The sequence below is a fragment of the Scophthalmus maximus genome, chromosome 16, assembly GCF_022379125.1.
Source record: "Scophthalmus maximus strain ysfricsl-2021 chromosome 16, ASM2237912v1, whole genome shotgun sequence".
In the NCBI taxonomy this organism is placed as follows: Eukaryota; Metazoa; Chordata; class Actinopteri; order Pleuronectiformes; family Scophthalmidae; genus Scophthalmus; species Scophthalmus maximus.
Genome location: NC_061530.1, coordinates 13,615,957 through 13,632,958, shown reverse-complemented (window position 1 = coordinate 13,632,958; position 17,002 = coordinate 13,615,957). Strand labels below are relative to the sequence as shown.

Genomic DNA, 17,002 nt, shown 5'->3' with positions numbered 1-17,002 from the left:
CGGACTCACCCCGTGGTGGGAGCAGATGCGTGAGGACGAGGAGCCCGGGCAGGTGCTGAGGTTGAAGGTGGTGACAGGGAGGCAGCGGCGCTCCAAGCACATCATGTTTGGCCCACACGGCGTCCCGTCCTCCACGTAGCCCAGGTCCAAACCGTCATCCAGCACCGCATGGCCTCCCCTGTTGGTTCGATTGTCCCATAAAATGATTAGCAAACACTGTAATTCCTATGAATTTCAAAAAGAACAACAAATGAACTATTGTCCGTTCCCAGAGATTTTAAAAGATTCTGCTTAAGGATCCATCTCTCTGTTTATTCATAGTATGCCATAGATTTCTTTTCCTCTGTTTCCGTCATGTACTTTTGTAATTCCTTAAAGCGACCAAGCTACCAGAGAGAAGCAGCCTCACCTGCAGTCCAGGTATCTGCTCTGATGGTGGATGGTCAGACTCGTGAGCTTCCCCTGCAGCTCGCCAAACCTCGGCTTATCTGTCAGATTGGTGCACAGCAGCAAACCACACAGAACGTCCCTGATGGAGGCAAATGAGAGAAGATGCGACAGTAAAAGTGTGATTTAAAAAAAAAGCTCAAAATTCAAAGATCCAAATGAGATGTTTATGGTTTATATTGTTCACTCACTGCTTGTTGCACTGCACCCATCCCTGACCAGTGGAGTCTGGGCCACAGTTTCCTTTCTCTGTCCCCTCAGAGTTCAGCTTCTCATAGCAGAACCTGTCAGCTGAGTCTGAGAGAGAGAGAACAGATGCTTTGAAGTCAACGCACTACAACCCCGTGGCCATCCTTCAATAAAAATATAAAAGATTTGTTTTCATGCTTCAAGTTCTTGAGGCCGTAACAGAAATCTCTCTGCAAAAGTGAAAGTCATCAGAAAGAAGAATCAGTCAGTCATCAGGAGCAACTGTTCAGAACGGACCATTGACGAGGAAAGATGTCTGAAACTGCACCCCGCTATAAGAAACTATACACACAACATTATTTAATCAGACCTGTAGATCTACAGACCTTTCAATAAATGAAATTACTTTTCAGTTAAATATTAAGTAGGGCCATATCTACATTTTACGATGCTCTCTTTGATGACAAAAATGAAGTTGTTGGTGGTCCTAAACTAACTCTCTAGATTGGAGAGAGCACTGCTGGAAAAATATCCCCACACCAGGAAAAATATAAGAACACAAATCTGGCATGTTGGAGACAATGTGGCTCCTTGGATCAAAATTATTTCCATTTATTTTTGTGTTTATATTAAAAAATAACAAATCACTTGTAACCCCAATGGAAAACGTACAACCACAGCCATGGAATTCGTGTTTTAACCACCAACAATTGAGAAATTACACTCAATATACAATCCAAACCTACTGTAGCCCCACAGAGTTCTGCACTGGCCATCTCTGGTCTTACAGCGACCTCCATAACAACGACCCTAAGGAGGAGGAAGAGGAGGATGGACGTGATGACGAGAAGAGGGCAGACAGTAAGAGAAGAACATGTAACAGGAGATGTACTGACAAACGCTTAACATACAGTATATCATGACTTTACCTGGCCGACGTCACACATGTAGCCGTCCAGTTTGTGTACATTATGAGGACACTGAAAGAGGAAGAAGATCATCTGTCCAGTCAGAGTCACGTTGAATTTCAGATTTGTGCATTATATTTATGTATTTTTGTGATTGTACAAGATTGTGTTTGGGGGCGTCTTGTACCTGGCTGGAGTCGCCCATGCAGGTCTCAGGAATGTCACAGTCGTTGACAGCATCACGGCACGTCGTCCCTCTCAGCTCGTACTGTCACATGACCACAGAAGAAGAGAGAAAAAAACAACAACAAATACATCCGATATGAAACAGAGAAAGTGAGACAGGACGAGTCAATCAAGCCCTCGACGAACAACAGGAAAGAACCAAAAGTATGTTCACCTTACAGTCCCTGCAGCAGAGCCCATTGCTGCACATGGCATTGTGGGTAAGTGTACACTTCTTACAGCAGTTGGCTCCACTCCGGGCGCATTCCTACAGGATTATAACACAATCGTACATCATGAGCGTGAGGATGTTAAGCCTCAAGTCTTTCCTGACGTCCTGAACTTACGCAACTGACAGCATTGAAAAAAAAAAAATACTTGTGGAGCCACATATTCTAGAAAAGACAACGATTCTTGTTTCTCCTTAGAGGGAAATGGCAGACTCGAAAGCTGACAGAGTTGAATAAGAAAAGAATGTGATCCCTCATCATGTCGTTAAATATCAACTTTACCAATCATATATTAATATATTTCAATAAGCTATTAGTTAATTTGAGCTTTTTACTCACCACCAGTGATCCACAGTCACATTCCTCTCCCAGCTCTACATATCCATTGCCACACTCTGGCGGGTCTAACAGCTATTGATTAAACAAAAAATAACGTAAGGAAGCCATTGAGTTGAACAATACAGTTCACTATAGACCTGTAAATTAAAGCTACTTTATTTTGAATGAATGTAAATTTCATTGCTTGCAAAACTCTGACTGCGACAAAGCATAGCTTACTATTCTTAAATTTGAAACACTTGTTGGTTCGTGTTCAAATGGAACAAGAATCTACCGATGTGGAATTCAGTAGGTCTTTAACAGGGTTTGCTTTGTTCTTTAACTGACAAAAAAATTGTAAAAATGAACTTACAGTTAAGAAGACAAATTTGACTCAGTGTCTCACCTTGCTGGGCTTGTTGAAGAGGCAGCTGCCTCCTCCCTCCTGGAGGAAGCGCATGTACTCGTCAATACTGCAGCGAGAAAACTTCCTGGGCAGGTAGTAGCTGATTGGTAAAGAAAACACAAAAGCAGAATTCCCTATTTTTGGAACATCAGAGAAAAACCATCAACATCAGAATATGGAAATGTTTCAAACAACATCCTGTTCATATTTGTTTATCTAAATAAAGATAAAGTCAGGTACTTTTACATTTGATACTCCATTAAATGTGTCATTACATCACTGCAGGAAAAGTTTAAAAGAAAAGAAAATCATTCACAACTTATCAATAAAGCTTTAGATGCATAACTTGAACATGTTTTACATTAGTAAAAGTGAAAGGATGTGATCTAACTGATTAATTTATTTTAAATGAGTACGTACCCTGTATCCTCCATGATGCAGCCAAGCCATGGATCCGGACACCTGCAGTCTCCTGGACACACGCCGCACGCACACACACGACACACACATGACACGTACACACATGACACGCACACAGTTCATGATGACAGGTGATTCTAACTTCTCACCACTTGGGGGAGCTGTTAATGAAGTAAATGTGACATGTTTTCTTTTTTCCCAGTGATGAGTTCAATGCAATTAACACCTTGTCAATGGAAAATCTAATAATGATAGGTTTACAATTTTACAGATTTTAGATGAAAAACAAAAAAACTATAGCATTACCTGAGATGAAACAACTATGAGTATGTGTGTTTGTATGTATTAGAGAAAAGCCTTGCCTACTTGGCTCTGACTCTGTATCTCTGAATCATGACAAAGATGACTGTCGCTGCCTGTAAACCTCCCAACAAGCCTTTTACTTTGGTCTTACCTGCGGCTGGTCGCTCCTTGTTCCTCAGCATGCCAATGTTCTGGCCAAGACTCTGACACAACGTGATGGCCATGGGGCCCACGCTGCCAAACTGAAGACGCATATGTAAAACAAGTTCACATAGACTAGTCGGAAAAGAGAGCAAACTCGAATATACAATGCAAATGACATGTCTCACCTCATTGATGCCTCCACCCCTGGTGAGTGAGCAGATGCCCCCGATGTAGGCCGCCTCACTGCGACTGCTCATGAACGTCCTCCCTCTGTAGTGAAGACAGGGAGATGGTTACAATAATAGTAAGAAGAAGTAAGACGGTGAAAGAGATGAAGAGGAAAGAGTATAGAATTAGCAAAAAAATTGCATGGAGGAGAGGAAAGAGGAGGAAGACAAGAAGAAGAAATGACGTGGTGAAAGAGGAGCAGGATGAAAGGAGAAGAGGGAGGAGGAGGAAGAGGTGGATGAGGAAGAGAAGAAGGATGAGGAGAAGATATCAGAGGACGAATAGAAAAAGGAGTCGGAGGAGAAAGAGAAGAAGAAGGTCATTGATAATAATAGCAGCAGGAATCTGCAGACTGAACATACGAGAAGAGGTGCACGGCGTCACAGCGCTCCTTGATGCTCTCCTTCCTGAACTTCATGAAGTCACGCAGCGTGAGCAAGGCATCGTCGCCGATGGAGACTCTGTTTTCAGACGACCAGGTTTCCATGGACACCAGGACGATACGAGTGTTGAGCTGCTCCTTGTAGATCTGGACACCACATCAATGGGTGGGGAAAATCACAAGCTTGAATTATGCAGCAGGTGAGAGCACAACACTGTGATATTATCTGTTGTCCAGTTGTCACAGTGTGGCAGAAAACATGAAGAAAAAAAACTGAATAACAATAAACAATTCCAAAATGGTCAAATTGACCCAAAAGGCCCGTGGTTAAAAGGCTCGAGTCGGGTACTGTATGTCTCATGTGAAGAGAAAAAGGAACGAAATCTTGCAAATATCCTGTTTGAGCTCAAGAAAACTCTCTACAGTAGATTCACGTTGAAGGATCCTGAGAAAAAGCTCATAGTCTATTCCCAAACAATATTTCTCTCTTTTTAAGATTCTGTTGCAATTTAAAACCACTCACCGCATCGGCCATGTTCACCACCGCTTTGGCAAAATTCTTTGTATGAGTGGTCGACCGACGGAGCTGGACAAACTATAAAAGGAGAAGAGAAACATTTTAGTGCTGCATATTAAGTCATCTGATTACCATCTGATTAGATTAAATATTCATCACTGACTTCTTATAATTGCCTAGCTGCATTTACACACAAAAAAGGTGAAAGAAAACCCCCTGTCGGCTTCAGACCTACCAGTTCGTGGTCGTTCACCACCATCAGCTCGATATACTTGGTCTCAGTCTGGACGGTGCGCTGGCCTCGCCGCACCTGGAGGGAGGCAAAAGAAACCCGTGCAGCCTTTTGAGTTTTGAGTCCACTGTCATAATAACCTTCACACAGGACAAACAGTCACACGTCAACACACACACACACACACACACACACACACCCAGCAGGTGAAACCATTACTCACACACAGATACAAACATATGCTGATGCAAGTGAAACTCTAGTCTTTGTCCTTGAGAAGGCATCGGAACTTGGAGCGTAACAATCACTCATTCATTCATTAAGCAGAGGATCGCTCTGCATTTGGAAAGATTAATAACAGCGTCTTAAAACAGCTATTTAAAAACAAAGAAAGGCAAAACACAAAAAAGTAATGCTGCTGTGTTCCAAACTTTTTGGCTTACTTGGTGAGTGAAATTAGCATACTGCTATCAGTTAGAATAGAATAGTCAATGCTGTGAAAAAGTTGTAATAATCTTTATTTATTTTCTATAAATTCATTGTCTACAGCAGTGCTAGCAGCTGTGTGACGCTAATTTCATACCTTCAGATTTTCCTTTTGGAATTAAAAAAGGTATCAAGGTGGTATCACTTGATCACTTTTCTCAGATTTCAGACAGCTCCTCCAGAAATTTGACACTTCTCCGTCTCAGTTTTTCTATGATTTTGGGATTCTATTTCTAATAGCATGAAAGCCAAGACAAGCTGTTAGCAAGTATGGAGAGAGACGTGGCTTCATCTGACAGACTGCGCCGTGAAATATTAATTGTGTTTGCACATTTCAACACTTTCTTCAATGCATGTGACATCTTCCTGGCAGGTCTGATCTGCATGCATTAAAAAACTGACTTGTCTTTTCGAGCGTCTCAGTCTTTCTGCGACGAAGGGCTTCTCTTCTTCAGACCAGTTGTTCTTATCCTTCAGCTCCCCATCTCCTTCACTGTGGCCATCTGGCTGCCCCCCAGGCTCTTTGTTCTTCTCAGAGCATCCTGACACGCACGCACACGCACACGCACACACACACACACACACACACAAAAACACACACACACACAAAAACACACACACACACACACACACACACACACACACACACACACACACACACACACACACACACACACACACACACACACACACACACACACACACACACACACACGAGGTATGGAGTAAGTTAGAGATAGGAAACTGGCTAGTCATCAGTCCAGGGATGGATGTAACAATGTATTTTAGTCCACTGATCTGCAGGAGAAATCAATATGTATAATAAAGGAGAAGAGGTTAGGAGAGAGAGAGAGAGAGAGAGAGAGAGAGAGAGAGAGAGAGAGAGAGAGAGAGAGAGAGAGAGAGAGAGAGAGAGAGAGAGAGAGGGGTGAGGAGGCAGAGAGGGGGGAACAGGAGGCAAACCAAAGAGTGACAGTGTGTGAGGAGAGATGCTGCCAGATGAGACGTTTATCAAGGGCGGGAAGGGCAGCGAGAGAACCTGAGGAGGACATTGTATTCTGCAGTGTGGGTGTGTTTGTGTGTGTGTGTGTGTGTGTGTGTGTGTCTTTGGAGAAACTGAACTTGCTTTGAAGAACATTTGTTACAGATCATTCAATATCAAAGCTGAGGCCGACCATGTTGCTTCCAAATGAGTATTGACAGGAATCCTGCATCCCGCCAGCTTTCATCAAAGTCTAAGGTTGATATTAACTTTAAAACCTACAGCATCCACAGATGAGCTTATCAATGTATCAAAACAAAAAGACCAAATATGCGTCAAATCACAGTTGGGAACCGAATCAATGTTATCGAAGGGAAGGTCTTACCTGGACCGGGACAGGGAGGTTGGAAGAGGTCAATGTCTGGCATGCGATGCACGATGTGGTCGTCATGCTCCTGGAGGGCATCAGGAATAATAATAATAATAATAATAACAATGAGAGATTCAGAGAGAGAGAGAAAAAAATGTTTTTAGAGCTTATAAAAGGGATGACTACAGACTTCAGACTAATTCAAGGCAAGTGTATTCATTCAAAAAACATTATCTTATTAATTTAAGCAGAAAAAAGTGCCAGAATCTTCTTTGCATTTCTAAAGATTTGAATTATTACAGGTCCACAGAAGAGCCAGTTTTGATTGCTTGCTATTCATGAATGAGAAGGGTGAAAAAAAAAAATGTAATCAGGCAAAGTGGAAATTTTACATTGCCCTTAAAAAGGTGCACCAGGTTTTGATCAAAAGACTTGAAATTACAAAAATCAATCTGGCAAAACGTGGTTATAACCTTAGACCTATTATGTGTCTGATGAAATCCCCTCAAACAAAAGAAAAACAGTCTTTTGAAATAATACAAGCCTTGAAATGATTTCTCCTCATCCGGAACTTGAAAGCATTTCTGTCTGAAGTAAAAGTGCCGCCGTGTCCTCTGAGGTACAGAAGGATCAACGGGAAAGAAAGTGCTCTGGTGCATAATGAATCAGTCGCCGGGCTGTCATAATAGCAATAACACTACTGGATGCCGTGGTACACTTGAGCTGGGGATAAATACTTTATGAAAATGACCCATCGGAGATAGAGAGCTGAGGAGAGAAACAGAGAGTGAGGGAGTTCGAAGATGAGCTGGCAGGCTATTGATCCCTCTCTCCCGTCCATGTAATGGAGCAGAACTTCGATTAGCGTGGGGCGTAATGGAAAAAAATGCTGAGCCACTTCCACTATGTTATATATATACTGTATATATTTCTTTTTAAATATTAGATCTCATCTAAAATCAAATCTGAATAGTTTTGAAAGATCTAAAAAGCATCTGAAAATGTGTTGACACGTAATGTCTCCCCTTTTGGATATGAGACAGATGATGTGTTTCAGTGATGGTGGATTGTGTATCAACTCAATACTTTCCATTCAGCAACTCAGAGATAGAGTAACACTGTCTGGATTGACTGTAATTCACGGAGATATGTGGTCAGGAAAAATGTGATAATGTGGGCATCATTACAGTAAAGATTTCAATAATATTTCGGTGAGTTTGAAAGATTGGGGTCAGTTTTTTTTAGATTATTTCCACAAGACTTTGCTGCCGCCTGCTATTGATGTCAAGGGAACTAATAAGTGAGTGTTTGCTACCATAAAGTGAGTGTTTGCTACATAAAGTCCTGACTCACCTCTCCATTGCCAACAGGTTCAATCCCATATGAGAAGTTCCCATCAGAAAACATCCCTCTGAAAACACAAAATACAGTGGGAGGTCACAATGTGCTCGGCAGCCGTGGAGGAGTTGCTCTTTTGAACTGACAACCCTGGTATTTGGGAGAGAGAATAGTTTTTAGGTTGTTTAGTTGTGCTTAGTTAAATCCCAGCAGTAAAGATAAATCCTATTTCTGTGCTTTTTCAATCTTTGCCTCTAACAGTACATGTTTAGTAAACGGATATATGGTGTTATTTAATTTACTTCAAAAGAAATTTTCCAGAAATTGTACGAGGGGGCTGGCAGGAAACCTTTCGGGAAAATGTCTGGAGCAACATTTGGAGGAAAATTGCGTTATTACTTGTACAGCCCCTCCAGAAAATGTTAGGAAAATGACCGACTCCAGTGCATGTCTGAAAGCATCTCATGAAGCTATACTGCCAGCAGGTGGTTAGCTTAGCTTAGCACAAATAAGGGGGGCTGGCTTACCATACAGGTGTGAGAGGAACTATCACTTAATACTTTGAGTCATTTTCAGGGTAAAATATGTCATTATCTGCTTGAGGACTTTTTTAGAAAATTGACACTGAATGTTTTAGTGCAACGAGCTTCAGAAAGTTTCAATAGCTGTCTTTGAGCATATCATTCACATTATAAACTTTGAGTCCTGATTTCAGGTGAAGTGACCAGGTTGAGACTCACCGCAGGCCGTGGCAGGTGGACAGAGCAGCCCAGGAGCCGGTCAGGCCACGCACTCGACCGTGGTAGTAGCAGTGCTCTCCCCCCTAACAAACAAAACATAGATTGCGGTGAGACAACAACCCCACCATCATCCAGTAACGTGTTCACATCAAGATTTCAATAAGTGAAACCAACACCGACGTAAACACCCCTCGCTGTCGCTGATCTCCTGGCCTCCCATGTAAACTCAGTCAGCCAGGGGGCCTACAAGCGGCCTGGTGGGTCAACTGAAGGATATCAATGACTAGTGTGACACTTCGGAAATACCCACACCCACAAGGGCAGCAGCTGACTTGGGTTTCAGCAGGAAAACGTTACGTGCCTACAGTATTTGTTTGAGTGATGGAGAGATACATTAAATTGTAGGAGGGCCACGGATCAGGCACTGGGTCCTACACTTCCCAGCATGCAACTTGATAGGATTTTTTTTTACTTTTACTGACTCAGGCTAGTAAATGCCCACGTATTTAAAAACTTCAGTACAACTAAAAGTACGCAAGTGACATCATTCAGGATTCATCAAGACTGACCTTGAAGGTTGACTTGAAAAAGTGGTGGGTTAGGGTTAGGCCTATTTGATATAAAATGAAATAAACTGTCAGTGTCCGTTTCGGGTGTCACCTGTGAACCCCGCTTCCAAACGCCTTGACCTGATTATTCATATTCCCCCTGAAAGGCTCCACCAAGATGATCATGTTTTAAACATAGTGTTTCCGCGCTGCCTGTGTGTTTGTGTGTGTGTGTGTGTGTGTGTGTGTGTGTGTGTATGACAGGGTCAGTTTCAGGCATTTGTAATGAACCCCAATAATGTCATGTCTGCCACCTGAGACTGCTGTTGTCTGGCACATCTGATAGACCAAAAAGAAAAGAAGCAACAGTGAGCTGCTGTTCTTTATGCATCGCCAACCTTTACTCTGAACTGCAACTCAAAGCTGAAAGAAAAAAAACAATATATATTTTAAAAAACACTAAAGTCAACCAGATATTTCTTTTCTCATCAGACAGTCGACCTTTGCTACTCTATAAAGAAATACAGTGTGTAATGTATTCAGACATCTCTGCCCGGCATCTGCTCTGACTGGACCAAATCACATCGTCACCCAGACTTCAAATCAGAGTTGTTTTATCAAAGATAAAATTAATTCCTACATCTAGTTGAGAGAAATGTTGAATTCAATCCAAAGGTGTGTAACCACTTAGAGTCTGACATATTAACTCACAAATAATAACCAATTCAGTCTAGGTATTTTTTTTTTTTCATGAAGCATTCATTATATTCAGCATCAGTTCATCTGTTAGGGAAGAAAAGAACTCTCATCATTTGTATAGTCGAGTTAGACAGGCCACAGCACTTAGCCCGGGGCAAGATCATAAATAAATAAAAGGTAGGATTACAAGGCTAAATGGAGGAAATCAAATTGCCTGACACAGCAGACACACTGACTGTGAGGGACTTTTCCGACCAGATGTATGGGCTTCATCATTAAATATCATCAGCCCTTGTAGGACAGGCACGCTCCATTAGAAGTAAATGACTATATGGAGGAAATTAAAACTGCTTGCTCACACAAATGGAGGCAAATAAACAGTCATGTCCCAAAGAGAGATTACATTTGACATTGTCAACTCTAACTGGATTAGACAGTGGAGTTTACTCCATGTCTTGACTTTGACTCAGCAGCATTGTTGAGCTGAGAGGAGTGGATTGAATGTAAAGTGAGCGGAAGAGAAGATACAATGAAAGGCATCGGTATATATATATATATATATATATATATATATATATATATATATATATATATATATATATATATATATATATATATATATATCAAACAGACTGCTATCAAACATCCTCTTTTAGAAAGTAAGAAGATTTTTTACTCGCAAATGAGATTTTTTTTATTGCCCAGACACAATTAAGCCAGGTGTTTTTAATGTATTTTAAATATTAAAAATCATAAATTAATGAGAACAGTGCTCACAAATCCTCTTAAACATTTCCTCACACTGTATTTGACATCATCAATGCTGCAAGCTAATAAAGGGTGTCAGATATTTTTTATCGAAGCATCGACTGTAAAAAAAATTATTATTTTTGTATCAATCAGAGTGTTAAGAACTGACATCTTGTATATGTTATGTGCAGAATATGATATGTGACCAATATTTTTCCCTGTGCACAGACTCACAGGGCATTCAAAACAGATCTTGTGATTTCAGAGTTTAAGAAGCAACTTGTTTTGTCAGATTTTTTCAGAAATCAAATACAGAAGGGTTTCAACAGGACACGGACACATATATAAAAAAAAGCTACCAGCCCATCCTCATCCCTAACTCAATTCCTCTTTTAGTCGTGTGTCATTGTGATTCAATCCAAACGAGACAGTCACCAGCTCAGTGCAATAGCGTAGATCCACGGGGACCAATAAAAAAGTGACACACAAAGGCAGGGGGAATTTATTGGCACGTCAATAAAAATTAAATTAATCGAGATGGTGGTGGCAGCGGATTATGGGGTGTCGTTATTGATTGGGCTCCAAATGAAATTTTTCAGAGATCTTTTTTGAGATTAATAAAATGTCCCATTTCTAATTTGGTTTTGCTTTAAGTCCTTCAGACCAAGTACAATCATAACGCTTTCCATACCTAATCAATATACAACATTGATAAGTTGATTATTGTTTTATGTAATTTACATAGGGTTATAATGAATAAATGCATATTTCTGCACAGATGATTTTATATTATTCTATATGGAATAATGATCCACGCCGAAATCACACATCCGTTTTCCAAAGGTCAGGTCAGAAGGTGTTTGTGAGATTTGGATTCGTTGTTTCTGGAAAATGAACATGATTTCAATTCCCCTCACGACACCACAAAGTAGACCAACGCTGCTGCTGCTGCTGCTGCTGACTGCTGGTTACCAGGGGCAACCATGTACTGATTGGTCAGGTGGTCTTTGGCAGAGAAAACAGGGGTGAAAAAGAGAGACGGAGCAATAGCGAGAGAAAGAGACAAGGGACAGAGACTGAAATAAAGCAGAGGACACAGACAGAAAGAGACCGTCTCCCCTGGGTGGTGTTCGCAGTCAAGTCTGTCTCCATCAACTGCCTGTCTCTGACCGACTGACCGTGTAAACACACCAGACTCAGAAAACATCAGTACATTATATTGCTGCATGACAGCCAGGCCGATGTCAGCAATTCAGTCATCCGTCCTCCTCAAACTGCAGCACGAACATCGTTTTTTTTTAAAAGACACATTGCTAAAGATTCGGGACAAAGTGTGGATTTAATGGGCTTAAAAAGAGCCTGCAGCAAAACAAAATAAAAATTCAAAGTGCTGCTGTAATCGATTGTTGATTCTTTTCAGTTTCACTTCACATGCCAAGAAACAGATGGAAAATCAACACAATATTCAAAAAATCAACAAAATGCACTGTTTCTAGGAACAAAATATAGCGCCTCTAAAGCTCATTAATCAACACTTTAGATCTAATTAGTTTAATCTATAAAAAAAAACAAGAAAGAGTCTTTTCACATTATATTGATCAAACAAACAAGATAAATGAGTTAATTATTTGGCTCCTTATTTAATGGTTGAACACATTCTATGAGATAGTCCTACCATGTTCTCTGATGGCTGCCCGTCATCATCGTAGTGACGCTCCACATAGTCTGTAGACAGGAGATTGCTGGAACAAGAAAGAGCGATAACCATTTTAAACATTTAGTTTCAACCTGAATTCAATATTTCTGTAAAAAGTTTTAGAAAGATATTAAAACTGTGTCACCGTTCAAAGTCCATTATAGGTCATTATTGCTGTATTGAGTGCTATTTAACAGAAAGATGGCAATGAGCCTCAAACACTGTAACCAATCTAGATCGACAAATGGCTGATACATTGATAAAAATCAAAACGTGTGAAGATTCATTTATTCTAAGTGCTTAGCCGGCCAGTGAAAGGTGTTACATTAATGCAGTCCATTAGAGGAAAATATGTGTCGAGCAAGAAGAGGGGGAAGGGAGGGACTCAGTGTTGTTAAGCCCACAGCCAGTCTTGTATGAGGCAGTAGGGCAGCGGAGACAGATGAGAAAGACATGTAAGAGTAAGAGTAGTCAGAGTAGTAAGAGTGTGCATGTGAGCACAGGCCTGTCCGTGACGGCTCTAACCACTGAAATACTGTTTGCTGGGTCTGTGGTGAGGGTGTTTTCACTTACTGGTTGAGTTCCAGGTCAAGGATGAAGGAAGTGCCGAACGCCTCCACCAGGAAGCTGCACTGAGCCAGATGAACCGGCTGAGAGAGCGACGGAGAGTAGGAAAAAAGTTGTTAGAAAGAGGCAGAAAGGAGAAGTACAAACATAAGGGGGAAAAAGATATTACAACTCTGAATTAAAAAATGTCCGTGCGTGAAATGTCCGCTGCAGCGCTGTTAACGTGAAAAGTGAGCACAGAGGGAGTTCCGACAGGACTGTTCACGTGATGAATCAGTGTAATCCTTAGAAATCAATATTTCATTGTTGGCAGGTTTTGTTATGCTGCGTCTTGACTCTATTCTAAGGCCTCAATTGTCATATGTAGTTTATGTGGCATTGATGTAGCTGTATCACTGACATCAAGAATTTGCTTTTCATCATCACTACATTTTTAGCCTACACAGTCAAAACCTGCTTGGGTGTAATACAGTGTGGAGTCGGAGCACTCAGGTCACTTTTTTTTAATCTATAAACACCAATGACACAAATGTATCTTTGCAAATCAGTGCACAACACTCTCTACCCTTGGATCTTAGATTCAGAAAAGACATGTCTCCAAGTCAAGGTCAAGTATTTATTTTTGTGCTGCAGTACCTGGTGTATGTTTCACAGCCATGCAAGCTGTTTCCACATTGCAACTCCTTATGCAAAAATAAGATAAGCTAGCATAAAGATGTTATTACTCGAGCCTCCATCTTCAACAAGGGCAGGGAATCGGGAACAAACATGTAGACTTCTGGTGATGTGCCGCAGAGCAGAAGGTATTTTGGATTTTTAAAGCTTACTTTTTAGATTAGTACACCGAAACTCTGAATAAGGCTGTGTGGGGAAAAATGTGAGATAATATGACGAGGAGAGACAGGACTAGGGAAGAAAACTGATGGATTTTCAAAATGGAATTGACAGCGTGAACTGAGAACAAAGCAACAAAGACTTGGTTAATAAGGAGACGTCCTCAATCAGCCACCACTCCCTGATGGCGGCACGGCCTCATCCATCCCAGAGGCTTTTTGGATGAAACTGTGTTGGGGCTCATCGGCTCGGTCTAACCTTGCTCCAAGGTGAACCCCATCCTCATTATAAGAGAGAGCTCTGTGGTGGCTCCCATCAAGGAGCTACTCACTGGCCAGCCGCAAGGCATGCACTCTCTGCAAACCTCTTAGTATCAATCTAAACCTCCGCCGGGTCCATATATTGCACAGTAAGGAAAAGGAAAACAACACAATGTCCCTTATGATCCACCTGAACTGCATCAGAACTCTCAGAAGTCTCACTGTGAAGGTTTTTTTTTATTGTGCTGTATTTTACATTTTAACATCAAATCCAAAACATTCAAATTCGGCCCATAATGCAGGCAAGGCAGTATCTCAGCTCATTTGATTGATTGCTTTGATGTAGATAAGAAGTAGGCATTATTGCCTCTGCCAAGGAGGTTCTGTGATTGGTTTAGTTTGTCTGTTTCTCGGTCATGGCCGTCCAGATCTGGATCCAGGAATTTTATTTTAGAAGGATTTATCACCATTGCTAGATGCCCAAAAAACTCATCCTTGGTGGAAGTCTGCACTCTCTAAATGCTGAATCTATCTCCACAAACTACTGGGAGAAATATCTGGTTGTTCAGAAGCTAAAGGCTCATCCATGATCACCAACAAGTTCGATGAGTCTGTTTGGAGTCACAAAACCGAATCAACAATGAGCTGAGGCACATTTAAATGCTCTGTTAAGATAAGAGATCTCACTATTCACTGGGGATTTGTAACTATACAAGCAACACCTTGCACAAGACACGTAGTCATTTGATCCATTGTCTTTTCCCTTTGGTCTGTGTCTGGTTGTGAAACAGCCATTTGGTCTGACAATCGGTGTTCACTCATCGCTGAAGGAGGTTTGGTGAGATACATGACAATCCAAACAAAGTCAATTTCAAATACTGTCCATGTCAAATTTAAAAAAAATTATCATTGAGCTCCTGGCTAGATGTTCTTTTACAGCTCAAAGAGGCGATCTGAAAGTCCTCCACAGATTCAACCTCACATCCACATTCACATTAAGTGACGGCACTTAAGCGGCACACACTTCATCCGGACATCTCCAGCAGTCTCAGATAAGAGGGAGAGGTCATGAGACAAAACGCGGACCACAGAGGGCAGCTCAAGGTCAGAACCATGTCATATCCACAGCCCGTCCTGCCACTGACTGACAGGCAGCGTTTATAGCCACGGTAATGAGAGAGGACAGTTAGAGGTATGAAATATAATCTAACAGGGTGGGGGTTAGATGAGCATCATGAGGGGTGTCACAGGATGGGGTAAAGGGTGACGGATACATGACCTCAAAGGAGAGGATCAACAGAGGTGAGAGCAAGGGAAGGTTAGAAATTGTTTTTGAATATAAAGCTATTTTATCCCAGAGGTAATTAGTTTTTTTATTTCTTCCCTTGTAATCTCATAGAATATATTTGTCTTATTTTAAGGTCATCCTGAGGGTGTTTGAAAAACAGTATCATTCTGAACAGTGTGTTGACAAACACTATAATGTATATTTAGATATGTGAATGATTAAAGCTTGACCTCGAATTAATGAATCTTCTTTATTTCAGGAAAGTTACATCTAAAACACAAACATTTGAATTGGGAATAATGTCTGTCTTGTAGTAGAATGCTTTAAAGAGAGGAATATATCTCACATCGTTCAAGTGTAAACTGAAACTATAATCTATAGCCACTTAAACTCCTTCTTTGTTAAATTGATTTCAACTGATGAGAGAATTACTGAGGAGGATGATGGTTTATAAAGGTTTTGGACAACTGAATGGAAAATCTTTGAAGGAACCCAACCTGAAGCACCCACTTGACGTCGGTCTTGTCTTGCTCACAATTTCATCTCAGTGACATTACATAAACTGAGATTAGATGGAGGGGGCATTGTTATTATTAGTGTGTGTGTGTGTGTGTGTGTGTGTGTGTGTGTGTGTGTGTGTGTCTGTGTGTCTGTGCGGCGCTCGTGTTGTCGGGTGTCACGACAGTCGCAGGTGCAGGCAGCAGCACTCACCTGCGCCCCGGTGGTGTCGTTTGAGACCCGGGTGTCCAGGCGGCTGTGGAGCAGCTCCTCCGGGGAGTGGGTCTGTTGCAGGAGCCGCTTGGGCTGAACGAGCTCTTCTGCAGGCGGCAGGCTTCCCTCCAGACCTGCAGGAGGACGCGGAGGGGGGGGGGGGGGGGGGGGGGGGGGGGGGGGGGGGGGGGTTTCTGAGTGTGATGTTAAATGTCTCATATATACATTTATTGTCTGATACTATCTGATCCTGAGCTGTTTGTTGACACCGCGATGCAACAATTACGCGCTCCTTGTTGTTATTGGAGAGCGCAGGGTGAGTGGCCGCAATAACAGAAATCGTGCAAATTTTTCCTTCTCTCTCCCCCCACTGCCTCCCCAATGATTATCTGCAACAAAACTAAATCCCGAGAGAAAGCGGGGCGTGCAGCCTTCTTACCGGTCGCGGCGCACCGTGCACACGCTGCGGCGAACAGCAGGCATCTCACGGCGAGCATGGTGCTCACATAGTCCCTGTGATGTCCCCGGTGCGGCGCCGTTAGATGATCCGCGGAGAGCAGCAGCAGCAGCAGGAGGAGGACTGTCGGTCACAGCGAGCACGAACACAACGGTGGGGCTCCTTCAGACGCGGCGCCCGCATATCTCACCTCCCTCCCCGCATCCAGCACGTTGGGTAAAGGCTCCCGGACACAAGGCTCCTCCGCTCGGCTCCGGCAGCCTGGTGTGTGTCGGTGTCACCGAGCTCTGCGGCTCTCTCTCTCTCTCTCTCTCTCTCTCTCTCTCT

General features: G+C 42.1%; 1 protein-coding gene across 2 annotated transcripts in view; it reads right to left on the bottom strand.

Annotated features, from left to right (window-relative positions):
• Window positions 1-17,002, bottom strand: part of adam11 (ADAM metallopeptidase domain 11) — a 21,837-nt gene extending 4,835 nt beyond the window's left edge. Inside the window, exons 1-23 of one of the 2 annotated variants that reach the window (XM_047327829.1) lie at window positions 16,658-17,002; window positions 16,219-16,352; window positions 13,132-13,208; window positions 12,538-12,604; window positions 8,866-8,948; window positions 8,141-8,198; window positions 6,803-6,872; window positions 5,838-5,977; window positions 4,953-5,027; window positions 4,724-4,795; window positions 4,181-4,347; window positions 3,776-3,860; window positions 3,598-3,688; window positions 3,144-3,195; window positions 2,724-2,823; window positions 2,339-2,410; window positions 1,945-2,037; window positions 1,732-1,812; window positions 1,566-1,616; window positions 1,383-1,446; window positions 639-744; window positions 410-529; window positions 10-178 (exon numbers count right to left, since the gene is read on the bottom strand). In XM_047327829.1, the coding sequence (XP_047183785.1) occupies window positions 10-178; window positions 410-529; window positions 639-744; window positions 1,383-1,446; window positions 1,566-1,616; window positions 1,732-1,812; window positions 1,945-2,037; window positions 2,339-2,410; window positions 2,724-2,823; window positions 3,144-3,195; window positions 3,598-3,688; window positions 3,776-3,860; window positions 4,181-4,347; window positions 4,724-4,795; window positions 4,953-5,027; window positions 5,838-5,977; window positions 6,803-6,872; window positions 8,141-8,198; window positions 8,866-8,948; window positions 12,538-12,604; window positions 13,132-13,208; window positions 16,219-16,352; window positions 16,658-16,715 (2,085 nt within the window). In that variant the 5' untranslated portion in view covers window positions 16,716-17,002. The remainder of the gene's footprint in view (window positions 1-9; window positions 179-409; window positions 530-638; window positions 745-1,382; window positions 1,447-1,565; window positions 1,617-1,731; window positions 1,813-1,944; window positions 2,038-2,338; window positions 2,411-2,723; window positions 2,824-3,143; window positions 3,196-3,597; window positions 3,689-3,775; window positions 3,861-4,180; window positions 4,348-4,723; window positions 4,796-4,952; window positions 5,028-5,837; window positions 5,978-6,802; window positions 6,873-8,140; window positions 8,199-8,865; window positions 8,949-12,537; window positions 12,605-13,131; window positions 13,209-16,218; window positions 16,353-16,657) is intronic. The other variant, XM_035611598.2, reaches the window with a different exon arrangement.